General features: G+C 39.6%; 1 protein-coding gene across 12 annotated transcripts in view; it reads left to right on the forward strand.

Annotated features, from left to right (window-relative positions):
• The window catches only part of gatad2ab (GATA zinc finger domain containing 2Ab), a 146,196-nt gene that overhangs the window by 98,790 nt on the left and 32,781 nt on the right, over positions 1-14,625 (forward strand). For 11 of the 12 annotated variants that reach the window (XM_087975934.1, XM_087975933.1, XM_087975929.1 and 8 more), the window contains 2 exons: positions 10,063-10,192; positions 11,347-11,478. In XM_087975934.1, coding sequence (XP_087832060.1) covers positions 10,063-10,192; positions 11,347-11,478 — 262 coding nt within the window. The remainder of the gene's footprint in view (positions 1-10,062; positions 10,193-11,346; positions 11,479-14,625) is intronic. The other variant, XM_087975930.1, reaches the window with a different exon arrangement.

Consider the following 14,625-nt stretch of genomic DNA (forward strand, 5'->3'; position numbering starts at 1 on the left):
AATAGTATAAAATGGCAGGTGTTATCGAGGGTGAAATTATTAATTGTAAATTATGGGCATATTAAGAATTACACATTTCTGGTGATGTGGAATAAGGAAAATCTGGACCCTCAGATTAGGCATCAACAATATAAATTATTTTGATTGATGAAAGATGGCTGTGCTTAACCACTTATACTTGTCATTTCTATAGCCGGTTATATTTTTACACTTTAGCTGTCATGTGGACTGAAGAATTTCAACTAAAAAAGGGGAACTGGCTTTTAGAATGAGTAATTGTGTTTTATTCTTTGGAATAGTTTTCCAATGTCATTTCTCAAAGTTTAAGTATTTGGTTAGTCATTGAATCGTTTTATTTGCTCTTCACGAATTGGATCCTTCCAGTTTTAAAAAACTGAAGTTTTCTATCCCAGGAGGAGCCTTCCCCTGCACTCCACTGCCCCACCCCCAACCATTTCAGGTCTCATTCTCTACTGGGTCATTGCATTGTTCACTGACATTGATGAGCTGCCTGTGTCCACAAATTTCAACAAGAGCTATAAATTTATATGATGGTTCTATAGAGTTGCTAAAGTTGAGCTCCTGTTGAGGGAACATTGGGAGTAACGTTCATGATCCAAGAATAATATGAATTATAAACTGATTTGAAACTATCGAGCTGTTTCATTTTGAAGGGTGAACTACACTAAAATAGTTTGCTTTTTTGAAGCACAATGCATGCATCTGAGTTAAAGTGAATGCAGCATGATGGATCAATCGGGCTACTATTGTGTTAGACTTGCCTCGTCATATAATTGTTTCCCCTATCCACTAACATTCTGAGTAAGTCTATCTTCATTACACAAACATGATTAGAGGATCCCCAACTTAAAGACTTTGAAAGATGAATTGAAACAGAAATGTGTGTGATTGTGTGCAAATGACTTGTATATGCTCAGATTCCAATTGCATTAACTCCATTAACTGCTTTGACTGCCAACGTGGCAGTGACACAAAAGCTTGGAATGGTCAGTGGTATCCAGCAGCTCTCTCACTGAGCTGCATAATAGAGCATTACTGGTGAGGCATTCTGATTGTCAATCCTTGCAGCCTAGGGAGAAGCCAAAAATACAAAGATTATCACTGTTAGAACTGGATTTAATCTGATGCACACAGAATCCAGCCCCTTAAATCCATGTAAGAGCTCCAAGAAGAAAATCTTTTATCACATGCTTTTGATAAAAGGAATGAATCTCTCCTCTCTGCACACTGCCATGTCCCTATGCGCAATCTCTCTCTCACACTTCAGGGATGAAGAGTTTTAACCAGCGGCCTATCTGTACTCCCAGGTGAACCTAAAGGTCCCATGGCACTGACCAGAAGTGCTTCCTTTGTCTTGGGCCAATGTATGTCACTTGATTACCAAAGGTAGTTACTCTGATCATTACTATGGTGTTTGTTTGTGGAGTGCGCTATGTACAAATTGTCCACTACATTTTCTTCATCACAGCAATGGCTACACTTCAGAAGCATGTAATTGCCTTCATGTGGCTTTAAAATACTTTGGGATATCCCAAAGTTGTGAAACACATATACAGTGTTATGACACGGTGGTGAACTCTTCTGCTAATTAAAAGAAACATCTAGAAAAGCTCACCGCACCTCATAATCTGTTAAAGTATGAGTGACCGAGAACTCCCAAATTCCACCATTTAAAGAAAAATAATATCAATTTATTCCTTAACTCTACAAGTGAATATTAAACAACAGCTATTCAAAACTCCAAGCCCCCCTTTCTCTTAATTGTATGTTATCTGCCTCCAACTCTTTATAACAATAACGTTCCAATAAAAACACATATTAAAATTGCATCAACTTAATTTCAAAACCACACATCGGCTGTCGTCTCCGGTGTCGTCCTCCTTTTGGCTGAAGATCTCCCTGGGTCGTCTTCTGTCTTTTCCTGTAAAGATGTTTCATATGAAAAGGTACTTTTAATAGAGAGTGTTTTGAATGGTAGTGTCTCTAGGTGGCAGTTACTCTTTGTCTAACTTTCTAAATGCCTGCTGCTTTTAAATACCCCAAACGTAGATCATCTCATTTGTTCGAGATTGACAAAATCAATAAATTCAAAATCAATTGGGTTTTAGTATCCCGGGGCATAACTTAAATTGGTTAAATTCAAATTGTTGTCAAAATAGCAATTAACTCGGGTATCTGTTTCACAGCCAAATGTTACATATTTTCAATTCTCCAGTACGTTCTGAGCCTGCTAGCTAGTCATATGTGAGGTGGTTGGAAACTCTCAGTGCAAAACTGCATTCACTCTCTCTTAAAGGTATATACATGCCTTCAACTTCATAACAACAATGTAAGTTTTTGTTGTGACAAGCTCAGTTATGACACCTCCTGTCGAATAGACTTATTATCTACGCTTGTGCATTTAAAATAAGTGGAAAATGGATTCTCGAGGCTGATGGTACTTGAGGATAGTACTTCGATTTCCTGTACACAAAATAGTTGTTAAGTTTGCTTAGATTTTGCAGAGTAATTCATTTCATGTAAAATGTTTTTGCAGTATTTGAGGATGGGATGGGCATTGTGCAAGTAAGTGCCTTTTTAGTTTTCAATCACATGAACCATATCACTAAGCATGCATGACAAAGTAGAATCTCTCCACATGGAAAGACTTTTCTTGGCACTCTTATCGCTGTGTATCAGTGGCTAGTGGTGCAAATGAGAGAAAATCAAATGTTTTATTTTATTTTGTTTTGTTTTTAACATTGCAATTTCACTAACACCAGGGTTTTGAAGTTGGGAGGAGTTTGTTCTTACTGGCCATCTGTTGTAGTGGGAGGATAGTTACCATACAATCATGTCACCTAGTTTTCCAGACACAATCCACGGGGGTCATTACAAAGTCTGGTAACGGAAAACTATTCTTGAACCGTTCACAACAATCATAGCTGCTTCAAATTATCCTTGGAAATCTGAAAATGAAGTGGGGCTGAAGTTATGAGTAAAGTGCATCTGTAAAATCTGGCATCATGGTGCAAGAGTCTATTGTGTATTGGAACTCTGAACTTCCTTCTCAGTTCTCCTCCCCTTTGTTTCCTCCAAATTCTTTCTTATCTCCAGTTCATTATTATCTGCACCCCCTCCATCACTTCTTTGCCACACTCTCACCTATGCACCCTCCCTCCCTTCCCTCCGTCCTGCCCTTCTCCCCCCTCCCTTCTGCCCCTCCACAAAAGGCATTGATTGATTGTTATTACTGGATAGTCTATTCAACTGATTACCTATCTCCCTTCAATCTAGACATCTGCGTTTATGTGACATCTACGCTATAGTAGTACCCAGGACACTTCACAGAGGGATGTTAATAAATGAAGTTTGTTTCATTAACTCGTTAGCAATAATAAAAAGCAATCTTTTTAATCAACTTGTGCGGACATGAACCCAGGCCTCCTGTCCTTTCTTCATCGCTCTAGGGGCATGGATGGCACTGCCTTCTTGAACTGCTGCAATTTATGTGCTGTAGGCTGAGCCACAATGCCCTGAGAGAGAGAATTCCAGGATTTTGACCCAACAGCACTGAAGGAACATTGATAAATATCCAAGTCAACATAGTGAGTGATTTGGAGGGGAACTTGCAGATCCCATGTATCCGTTGCCCTTCTCCTTCACGATGAAAGTGTTTGTGAGTTGCTGTGCAGAGGTAGGGACATTATCACCATGCCGCAAGTCTGTCCATCATTGTTTTTAATCAGTTTATCAAAATAGTGCAAAAAGGGCTGCTCTGTTTAAAGGGCTATAACATGATGAATTTGGTATAACTTAGTTCAACATAGGGTTATTGCTTTTTTGTTTGGTTTATCAAAATGGTATAAAGTGGGATGGAGATATTCTCTTATGGAATTGTGATAGTGTCCCTATCTCTGAGGCAGGAGATCCAGGCTCAAGTCCTACCTGTGCTCCAGATGTGTCACAACATGGCTGAACAGGTTGATTTAAATCATCAATTAAGAAGAATGAGTAAAAATCCGGCATTGGTTTATTTACTGAGTTCAGCATTAACATCAAGGAAAGGCTTTGCTAGTTTGGTCTAGCTTTTTGTCCTTCGATGTCTGGTTTGGAATCCAGTTAACAACGTCAGTGGGTTCCAGCACCTTTCTGCTGCTTTGCTTTCAGTGACTGCATTGGCAAGCATGAACATCAGCAAACATTGTGGACAGCATCCTAAGCAACCCCAATCTCTCGTGATAATGCCCTCAGGCAATTGCGTCCCAGTAGGAATTGCATAATTCCAATTGAAAGCATGAATTTTTGTTGACAACTTGACGCAGTCCAGTCCAAGTTTCTTATCAACACCTGGGTGACTCTCTTAACTGAGCTCCATGAAAGACACTGTTTGAATTTGATAATTTAATGGAGAGAGAGGCTTAAGTACGTTGACAGTCCCTTTTGAGTTGTTTTAAACATTTGCATGTGGCTCTGTTTCAATAGTTAAGAAAGACGTTAAGTTTTTCTAGTTTTTTTTTGTGATGTAGTGCTGTCCTCTAGCATATTGCAAGGTATCCCAGCAGCTATTTTCTGCCTGGACTGTTGAAACAAGGGCTCCAAATAAGACTTTGTGTTTGTCAATTAGTGGATTTAATAAGTCAAAAATTCAAGAATGTTAGTAACATAGCACTGGAATTAACAGCTTCTATAAGTTCATAAAACAACTCTGGAAGAAGTCATTCTGCTCGTGTTAGTTACGCTTTGACCAATTTACACACATTACCTAGCTGTGTTCTTCATTCTGTCCACTAGCACTTTTGCTAATTATCTTAAATCCATCCTGATTTCTATTACAAACGTTTTAACCTTTTCAAATAATTGTCCCATACACTTGGACAGTTCTGAGAATTGGAATCAAGATACCTGATTTAAGCAGTGTCTGCTGATGGACACCTTTGAAACAGTAATAGAAACGTCGTAAAATTGAATAACTGCTCAATTGCAAATGTTAACACATCGGCATATATTTGAGCAAATCATGTGCAGTGTTTGTCTTTGAACTGAGTGATCTGATAGTCCCTTGAATAAATTGCCCAGAAATCCCCTCGAAATTGTATCAGATTGTACTAGAACCTGATTTCAGAGTGTGAGGGTTATGTTACCCTTAGTGCACTGTGACAAATTGAAAACCGTACCCCAAGTTATGTTTCCACAGGGCTGTTTTCAACAATTCAACATCCAAAAATATTTCCCGTGAAGGGCTAAGTAGAGAGAGGAGGGAGAGAAAGAGAGTCAGAGTATTTAAATGAGGCACTTGAAGGTACATATGGAGGGGCAGTTGCAGAGTTGGCTTTTAAAGAAGGGGAGAGGGGCATGATATGACATTCACAGAGGAATTTAGGTGCTGTCTATCAAATGCAATATTAAATGTAATCAGCACCCTCAGATGTGTACAAAAGATCCCATGGCACTTTACAAAAAATAAGAGCAGAGGAATTCTTCTATGTCATGCACCAATATTTAATGTCTTCACTTACCTGAATCATCTGGGCTGTTTGTGGGATCTTGTGCAAATTGCCAGGTTTCCTGCATTTCAGCAGTGCCTTCAGGTAAGTACTTTATATTGGAACATTTTGGATTTCGGAAGTTACTATGTAAATGGATTCTGTGGCTTGGTGGTGAAGATTCTGAACCGGTCATCCATGCCAATATACTGCCTCCAATGTCGTGGGCTCTTAGTACGTAACCTTTTGTGAGGTACTTTATCGAGCATCTTCTGGAAAGCCAAATACAGCACATCCATTGGTTCCCCTCACGTTGATTGACCTCTAATCAATTGGTCAGACACACATTCCATTTCATGAACCCGTGTTGACTCTTCATGATTCAATTGATTTTCCAAATGTTCTACTGTTACTTCTTTAACAGAGTCTAGTACATTTCCAACAATAGATGTTAGTGTAATCAGTCTATAGTTACCCACTTTTTGCCCCTCGACCTTTTTGAAAAAGGGTGTCACATTGTCAGTTTTGCAATCCTCCAATTCTTTTCCAGAATCCCAGGATGCTTGGAAAATTACAACCAATGTATCCACTGTCTCTCTAGCTACCTCTTCTTCGGATCCCCTAAAGCCTGTTCCATCATTTAATTAAATCATGGCTGATGTATCTTTTGTCGAGACTGTGGTGCTGGAAAAACACAGCAGGTGAGGCAGCATCCGAAGAGCAGGAGAATCGACATTTCAGGTGTAAGTCCTTCATCTTATGCCTTGGTGCTGCCACCCTTTCAGCTTGTCTTATGGAAAGATGTATCTATCACTTTTGAAATTTTCAATTAAGGTCACTGATAAGCCCTGTTTGATGATTGCTGAGGACATGTTGCATGCTATAGAGATGTCCTCAAAGCATTCCTGAAGGTATAAAACATCTCCGCCACTCTCCAGAGTCCCTGACTTGCAACCACCAGGGCAGCATGGTGGCCCACTGGTTAACACTGGTGCCTCCCAGCACCAGAGAGCCGTGTTCAATTCCAACGTTGGACAACTGTGTGTGTGGAGTTTGCACATTCTCCCTATGTCTACAATGGTTTCCTCAGGGTTCTCTGCTTTCCTCCCATAGTCCAAAGATATATAGATTAGATGGATCAGCTGTGGGAAATGCAGGCTTATAGCGATAGAGTGGGGGGGGTGAATCAGGATGGGATGCTCTTCGAAGAGTCAGTGTGGACTAGTTGGGCTGAATGACTGTTTTCACAGTGTAGGGATTCTATGAAAATGAAGCCCTTCAAGCACAATAGAATGGCAGAATAAATTTGAAAGACCAAACTCCACTCCTGCTTCTGGGTTGTTTCCCACTTGCTGCTTCTCAAATATTGGTTTAGTTGAATTTATTAGAAGATACATGCTAAGTATTTAGCAATATGAAAACATTCTGATACATTGATGTTATTGCATTATATGATGCTCTTATATGAGGCTGCCCCTGGTTTTCCCTCAAATCATTGGACCACAAGTGTTTATGGAGGCAAATAGAAATAGACAACCTGAAAAAGAGACAATGGGAGACAAAGAACTGTGGTGAATATTTTTCTTCTAATGGAGAAAGTCTCACTGCTTGGATGTTGACAAAGTATTTGTCCTTTTCCATGATGCAAACTGTATATTTGTGTGCAGCTTTAACCATTGGTGCCAAGACTTGTGCCTTGGTGCACATACTGTACATTTCACATGCTGCTAATGGAGCAGTTTGTAACAATTAAACAGGATGTTTATAATCTACATCAGGAAGAGCATCATCAACATTTCCTGAATATTCAAAAATAAGACATTTCAACCTAAAGAAGGATCTCCACGTTGCATTGGCTAGTTTGTCCATGCATTTTGCAATCATTGCCATGTTGTAAGTTCTAAAGAGCTGAGACTTGGGCCACTTCACAATGAATTCAATATGATAGGTCAAAAAGCTGGATTGACCAGCTAGCTTCCTCATTTCCTAGTTCAATCATGTGTCCTCTTGATGTCCCATGTTTACAAATTTTGAGATGTATTTTAGACAGCACAGTGGACTAGGGATTTGCTAATATGGGCGAGTCCTCATGTTCTGTAGGAGAGTTGCTGTGTCATAATGCAAGGTGGCATGGTGGAATATGGGTTCACCATGGAGTTGGGCTGCCTTGTAAATTCAACTGTAAAATAAACCTTTGCAAGAGTTTAGCACTGATTAAAGTAAACTGTTACTGTTCACAAATAATTACTAGTGTCATTAAAATAGTTTTCCTGCTGTTTGATGTTGTGTAGATGTCTGAAGGGGAAGGTATTTGAGCTGGTTCTTATCAAGATGGTAACTACTTGCATTAGCAATGAATGTCTGTTCCAAATAGGTATTGCACAAAAAGTATATTTTTCAAAGAAAATGTATGATACAGCTACCATGGACAAGACCAGTGTTCATTGCCCATTCATGTTTTCCATTACAAAATTGCAGACTTTAGGGAAACATAGACTGTGGTGGTTTAAAGTATTGTTAAATAGAGGTTTCTGCTTTTTAATCTAGCAGTGATGAAGATGGGAACTGATGGATGAAGATGTCCCTGTGTAGTTGCTGCCTTTGATCTTTTAGGTTGTGGAGTTTTAGATGGTATTGCCAAAGAAACCTTGGTGACACAGCAAAGTCTGAACCTTGAGGCTAGTGAATGAACCGCCAATCAAACAGCCTGTCTTACCATTGATGGTTTCAAACTTATCCAGACAAACGTATTAATTATACCCTTTAAATATGCCTTCTAGGTACTAGAGTAATGAAGGATGCTCTACAATGATGTATAGGATCTCCATGTATATTCTCAATTATGTTTAATACAATAAATCATTAACTTTGAGAGCTTAACCTAAACTTAACTTACAAAAACATACTTGGGTTCTCAGTTTTTGCACCAACGGCCTTTGCTGCCGACCATGTCTAAAACCTCCTCCATGTGGAATTTCCTAATTGCTTGCTGAAAAGCCCCTGCTGTTACCACCAGAATGGTCAAGTTGTCATAAACACATCATTAGTTCAGTCGGATACACCATTTATCAATGATGGGATGAATGAGAATTTCAAAAAATTCATGTTTTCACACCAGAGATGTGCACAAGATAATCACGTGAGCATGATCACAAATTGAGAGGACATTTTTGAATCTCACCTTCAGGCCTTTTTTTAAAAAGTTGGCTTTTGTTATGTACACATCAAGCAGAGTCTTAAATTCAAATTGAGCTGTTCAAAAGAAAGCTTGTGAGGATGTGATAGTGAAGCTGGTGGAATTCTGTTTTTTGCCTTTCTGGGGTTGCATTTACTGCCTGTTCAATGGGCACCATTTTGTTTCACTACCTGAATCCTACCTCCCTTCACAAAATGAAGGCAGTGTGTCACAGACCAGTTTCAGCTGGCTGTTGCCATAGGTTCCACTGGGGATGGTCATGTGACAGAGCAAGGGAAATGCCTGAGTCATGTGATAACTTTTTTCTGGTGCAATTAACATACAGGAAGTTTTCTCCCAGTCACTTAGATGCAAGGATGCTGCTGTTAGCTGATGAGTGGCATCTTCTCAGCCAGAGCCTATTGATTGTCTGGAGCAGTCTGTGTAGAGTGTGCACAAAAAAAGTGATGTGCCACAGCATTCAAGGGTCCTGTGAATATGCTGGTGACATAAAACTTTTTGTTTCGCTCAGTAATTGATAATATTCCTACGACTTATAGACATGCACAAGGACCTGTTTTTAACTTTCAAGGGCAGTTAGGTTTTCAAACTTTTTTAAAAGAAAGAAGTCTTAGTATAGTAATGGTCAGAGCTGCACTGATCTCCAAGGGACTGCAGGTGATGTATCCATCCTTATGCTTTCCACACAGTGATATCTCAGCTGACTATATGTATGAATAGTCAGACATACGTTTGGGACAGCTGCTGTTTCTGAGAATGAGGTAGGTAAGTAATGCACTGTTTGCCAGAACTTCTATAGTTTTTAAAATAGAAGTGAAATGAAGCAAGGATCAACAAATGCCCATTTATTCTTCAAAATTCAGTTGTAAAGAATCCCTTCTCATCACCCTGTATGGGTATCTATTTTTTTGCCTCATCCTTACTGTCTTTCTCCACTGCCATCACCACCCCTCCCCAAAAAAATTACAACCTGCCGAGCAAATGATTCTGGTTGTATTTGTAAGCACAGGTGTGACACTAGCAATTCCCTGTGCTAATAAAACCATAAAGATTACATAAACCATATAAAAATTTTGGGAGCAACTTTGTTACCTAGAGTATAGTAGAAATGTAGAGCTTGCTGACCTGGGAGTAGTTGAGCGGAATAGCATGTGGGAGTACGGACATCAGCATGGACTAGTTGGGTCAAGTTCACTTTTCTCTCTCAGCTGTATTTTGTATTGGAGAGGGGGCACCTTATGTAAAGGTAACAAAGCATCTTGGGTTATTTTGACATGAGGCAAAACATTGTCCTCCCTGCCTGGAGACTTAAATGCTTGGACTGTATCATTTTCAATACCTTCTCTTGCCTTGTTCAATCTCTAGCCCAATCTCTTACAGTGAAATGAAGAAGGGAAAGCGTGCACCATCACCAGATATCATCATCCTCTCTGACAATGAAGCCTCAAGTCCCAGGATGAATGGGCTCTCAAAGGAACCGGGAAGAAACGCAAATAGAGATGATATTATGGTGAGGCGGAACAATCATCAAAACCAATAATTTTAGTTTAATTTTAAAAAATAGTGTTTACGTGCAATTTTATTTTAAAGCTCCTGAGATGAACTGAATAGCGATTTCAAAGAAAGAAATTGGGAACATTTGGTCAGCTGGCTTTCTGCAATGCTTTGATTCTGCTTCCTTGTTATAGTTTTTGTTCATACTGTTAATATAATTTTGGAACAAATGTAACTTTACTTTCATTCCCATGCCATTCATGGATTCCAAATAATATTCTAGTTCTTTCCCAAATACAGTTTCTGCTAGAAAGCCTTGGTTCAAAGAAGAAAACACTTTTTGCAATTGTTAGCACTTTGCAGCTTATCCATTTGCATTTCAACATTCACCTTTAGAAACATTAAATTTGTTTATCATCATTTTTGCCTCGTTCCTTCTTCTGTTATTTCCTTTGTTTTTGACATTCTATAATAAAATTTATATTTTGTTTAACTGAGGCACCCTCCTTTTTACTATTTCTCAAAAGCAAATCAAATCATGGCTCATGCAGTGCTGAACACTGGAATTGCTGAGCATTCAGTTCCTGACTTGTACTGGGTTACTCAGAATCTCATTGTTGTGGTTCATATCAATGCCTGGGATTGGAAATGGGATTCAACCCCTTGTCATCAAATGCCCAGTAATGGAAAACCATATATTGTGCAGAAATTGAATGCACATGGGGGCAGATATCATTGATTCCCCAGTGGCCAAATAGCTTGAAGAATCTGGTCTAGAAGATTGATGCGAATGGAAAGCTCGAAATGGTAGCCTGGCACCTGTGAATGCATATTCCAATATAATGAAGCCAGATAAGTGTAGGGTTAAGAGGTAAGGTGTTATCCTGTTTCAGCAGAACCATAGTGAGCAGCTATTGACCAGACGTCAAACACTGGCATAATCTGAGAAAATTATCTCTTCTAGACTTTCTAGCTGGAAGTGTTGCATGCTACAAGGAACCAAAGTGGAAGTGTACAAAAATATGTGACCAACTCAGCTTGCTCATCAGCTGTTTTGGCAAATTGACCAATGCCTATGGAACAGTATTTGTTTTTACAAGAGTGGACAAGGGAGGAGATGGAAGAGAATTGACAGGTTACTTTTATTTAATACTGGACCTTTTCTTTCAGAAGAGCACACCAGAGGAGCGAGAGAGAATGATTAAGCAGTTAAAGGAAGAGCTACGGCTGGAGGAAGCCAAACTCGTCCTACTCAAGAAACTTCGGCAGAGCCAAATTCAAAAGGAAGCTACCATCCCGAAGGTATCAGTTCTGTTGTTCTCCTCTCTCCTGTCCCTCCCATTGATGCCATGTTTTTAAATGCTGTCACTGAATACAATGGAATATTTGTTAACACAGCATAAGCCAAGAAAAACATTAAAACACAGCCATGTGCAATAGCTAAAAGAACCTGGAGTAGCTGTATGTGGCTTCCACAAATATGGAGTTTGCTGTTTAGTAAGTAGCTTAAATTCTTCCAGAAGAAAACTGGACAAGTACAGTAAGGAGAAGGGAACAGAAAGATACCTAAAAGGCTCGAATGCTGTAGATAGTCTAATTGATAATCCACATAGAGTACAGACACCAAAGCAGACAAAGATATGGTCCGAGTGTGCTTCTGTGCTGTATGTTCTATGTAATGCAATATGATACAGGTTGCTTGTATCAGTGATTGTAGCATCGAAGAATACTTTGACCCTTGTGTCTGCGCTGGCCTTCTGAAAGGGCAATTCATCAATGCCACTCACCTGTCCTTTCCCACAGCCAAGAGAAAGATCCAATTCCCTTTCCCTTTGGAAAGCCTCAGTTGCTTGTTAGGTGGGTTTGTTTAATTTCATTGTTCAATGAATATTGTGGTCCTGAATTTAAAACTATGATCACGCATGTGCTCTCTACCCCCCACCAATCCTAGTTCCTTTAGGTTTTAAACTACATTAAAGGAATGTTAAAGGCTGGCCTTTCTTATTTCTATTTCATCTCTAATTTCAGTCTTGGTTTGTTAAATGAAGATTTTCTATGCTTATGTCCTCCTGATTTTTGCTTGTGCCTAACGTGAAGTGCCATTGGTTATTAACTGTAATGTGACACTTCAGAGTGCGCCACAAATTAACCGATCTTGGTTTGGTCACTGCAGTGATCCTCTGTTTTCCCTGAGTGCTTTATGTTCGATAGCAGACCAACCATAGAAAATTAGCCATGGTACTGTCGTCTCCTGCTACCCCAGCTTGCGTGTGTGTGGTTACTATCCGATGATTTCTGATGGAAAATATGCGTGACCGGGTTTAATAAGATTGGATTGTGATGCCTTCCTTGGTTGAATTTCTGGAAGCAGTTGTCTATGCTAAAGTTTGGGGCCACAATGAGTAAGTAAATTCACTCCTAAAAATATTCAATGTAGAAAAGACAAATAACTTGTCTTCTATCATCACAGCCTACGTGGTGCGATGAATTCTGGAAGGTCAGTTTAATTGGCCGTTCTTAAATAGGATTCTGAAGGGGCATACGTGGCCTGTTCATAGAAGCAATAATATGATTCTTCCATCCTGCCTTATTGCAGACTATAGATTTGAAATGTATTTCTAGATTCTTTTGTTTCAATTCTAATGTCTTATTGCACCTTATAATATATTTGTTTATCACAGAAGAACCAACCTTCCTTATTTTGAGGAGACACACTTGCAAGATCTCTATGATGCTTGCTTTTGGATAATCTCTCCAAGATCAAGTTCAGGGGTGGATTGGTCCACCTGCAGGATTGGATTCGATGCTGGTGATTAGCTGCCCCCTAGCAGCCACGACTTGGTATTGCAGCTGCTTTATATCATACAGAAGAACAGCACAATGCTGCTGCAGTGTGGGGATGCAGGATTAGGAGGAAGGAGCATGCTTTTTAGCCTCTCAAGCTTTTGTTCATCTTGATCACAAAATACTCAATACTGTTGCCTAGCAAAAATCTCAGCATAAATCGCTACCTTTGAAATGTAAATACAGCCACTCGAAGAGTTGTTGTTAAGAGATATGGCCATCTGTACAGGCATGAATGTCCTGTGATAGATTTCTGGCCTCGGTTCATTGAGTTGATGGAAATAAGGGGGTGATCCTGCAAAATAGTTTGGATGCCCCTCACATTACAGTTAGATGATCGATCAAGGCTCCTACACCTGATGGCTGCCCTCCTCACCCCAACCAGGATAAGAAATAAATGAGGACAGGTTAGGCTCAGTTTTAACGCTATAACGTGGCAGTTCTGGATGCCAAGGCGCTCTATGTCAGAATGGCTGCTGCATGTTTCTTGTCCTTATTCCCAGTACCCCTTAAAGGCTCAGAACTTACAGAAGACCAGTGGAGAAAAGGTAGAGAACTTGTGAAAGGTGAGGGAAATGGGAAATTCACTGCTTCTGAATCTTAGAGGAGGCTTAAACTTTTTGCATGTTACATTGTGGAGCACCTAATGTAAAAGCCCAGAGGGCGCTCTGTTCAAATGGTTAATCGCTCAACTTAGTTCTCTTCCTCTTTGCTACTGTTATGAACTTTACCATGACTTGCTTAGGCTGCAATTGAAATATTTGAAGAGATATCTTGTTCGAAAACCATAAAATTTATCCATTCCTGTTGTAAGGACTACATTATAAAAGCTCAGTGTGGATAGTGCAAGCAACATAATTTAGATGTTTCATCTTTGACTAAAACTTAAATAAAGCCACCTAAAATAAAATGCCACCTGTCCAATCCTGTTTGAATTAGCAGAATCCTTTTGCTTTCTGTGTTCCCAGTGAGGTTTAAAATGATTGTAGATAAGTTGGAATGTTTTAATGGTTCCCTTAATGAGGCAATTGTTCCATACCTGAGTGAGGAGAGCGATGGCATTTTCTTCATGGTAACTCGAGCAGCATGATTTTTTGGGGAAAAAATTTGATTGGGAACTTCCTGCCCGTGCAAATTGACCACGAGTTTTCCTTTTTTACTGTTTATTCACTACCCGGAATCAATACCATTCATGTAGTTGATGCAACTGGTGGTCAAGACTTGACCGTCCGGTGGGTGGAGTAAAGTTGAAGTACTTGTTCGGTGACCTTTTTCTATCTTTTGGATGTGCGTCATCCATCAGTTTGAAATCATGAACTTCACTTTCTTTTGGTTGATTTCTTTTATTTGAAAGAAAACATTATCTCTGGGTGAGAAGAGGGCTTTTCATGCTCAAGCTGATAACTAAGAGTCACTGTTGAGTGACCATTACCCACAGAGAGTTGACCAACTGAACCAGGCAAAGCAGGGATTTCTTGGACACCTGCTCATTCCTGAATCTTCTCCAGGGCCTCGGGTTAGTTGTCAATTGAGTAAATTAATGGAAACCTTGAATTCATTAACTCAAGATCAATTTTTTACATACAGTCTGGGTGATACTCTGCT

The sequence above is a fragment of the Chiloscyllium plagiosum genome, unplaced genomic scaffold, assembly GCF_037043375.1.
Source record: "Chiloscyllium plagiosum isolate Xiang-an unplaced genomic scaffold, Cpla_swu_hap1 HiC_scaffold_28, whole genome shotgun sequence".
NCBI classification, from domain to species: Eukaryota; Metazoa; Chordata; class Chondrichthyes; order Orectolobiformes; family Hemiscylliidae; genus Chiloscyllium; species Chiloscyllium plagiosum.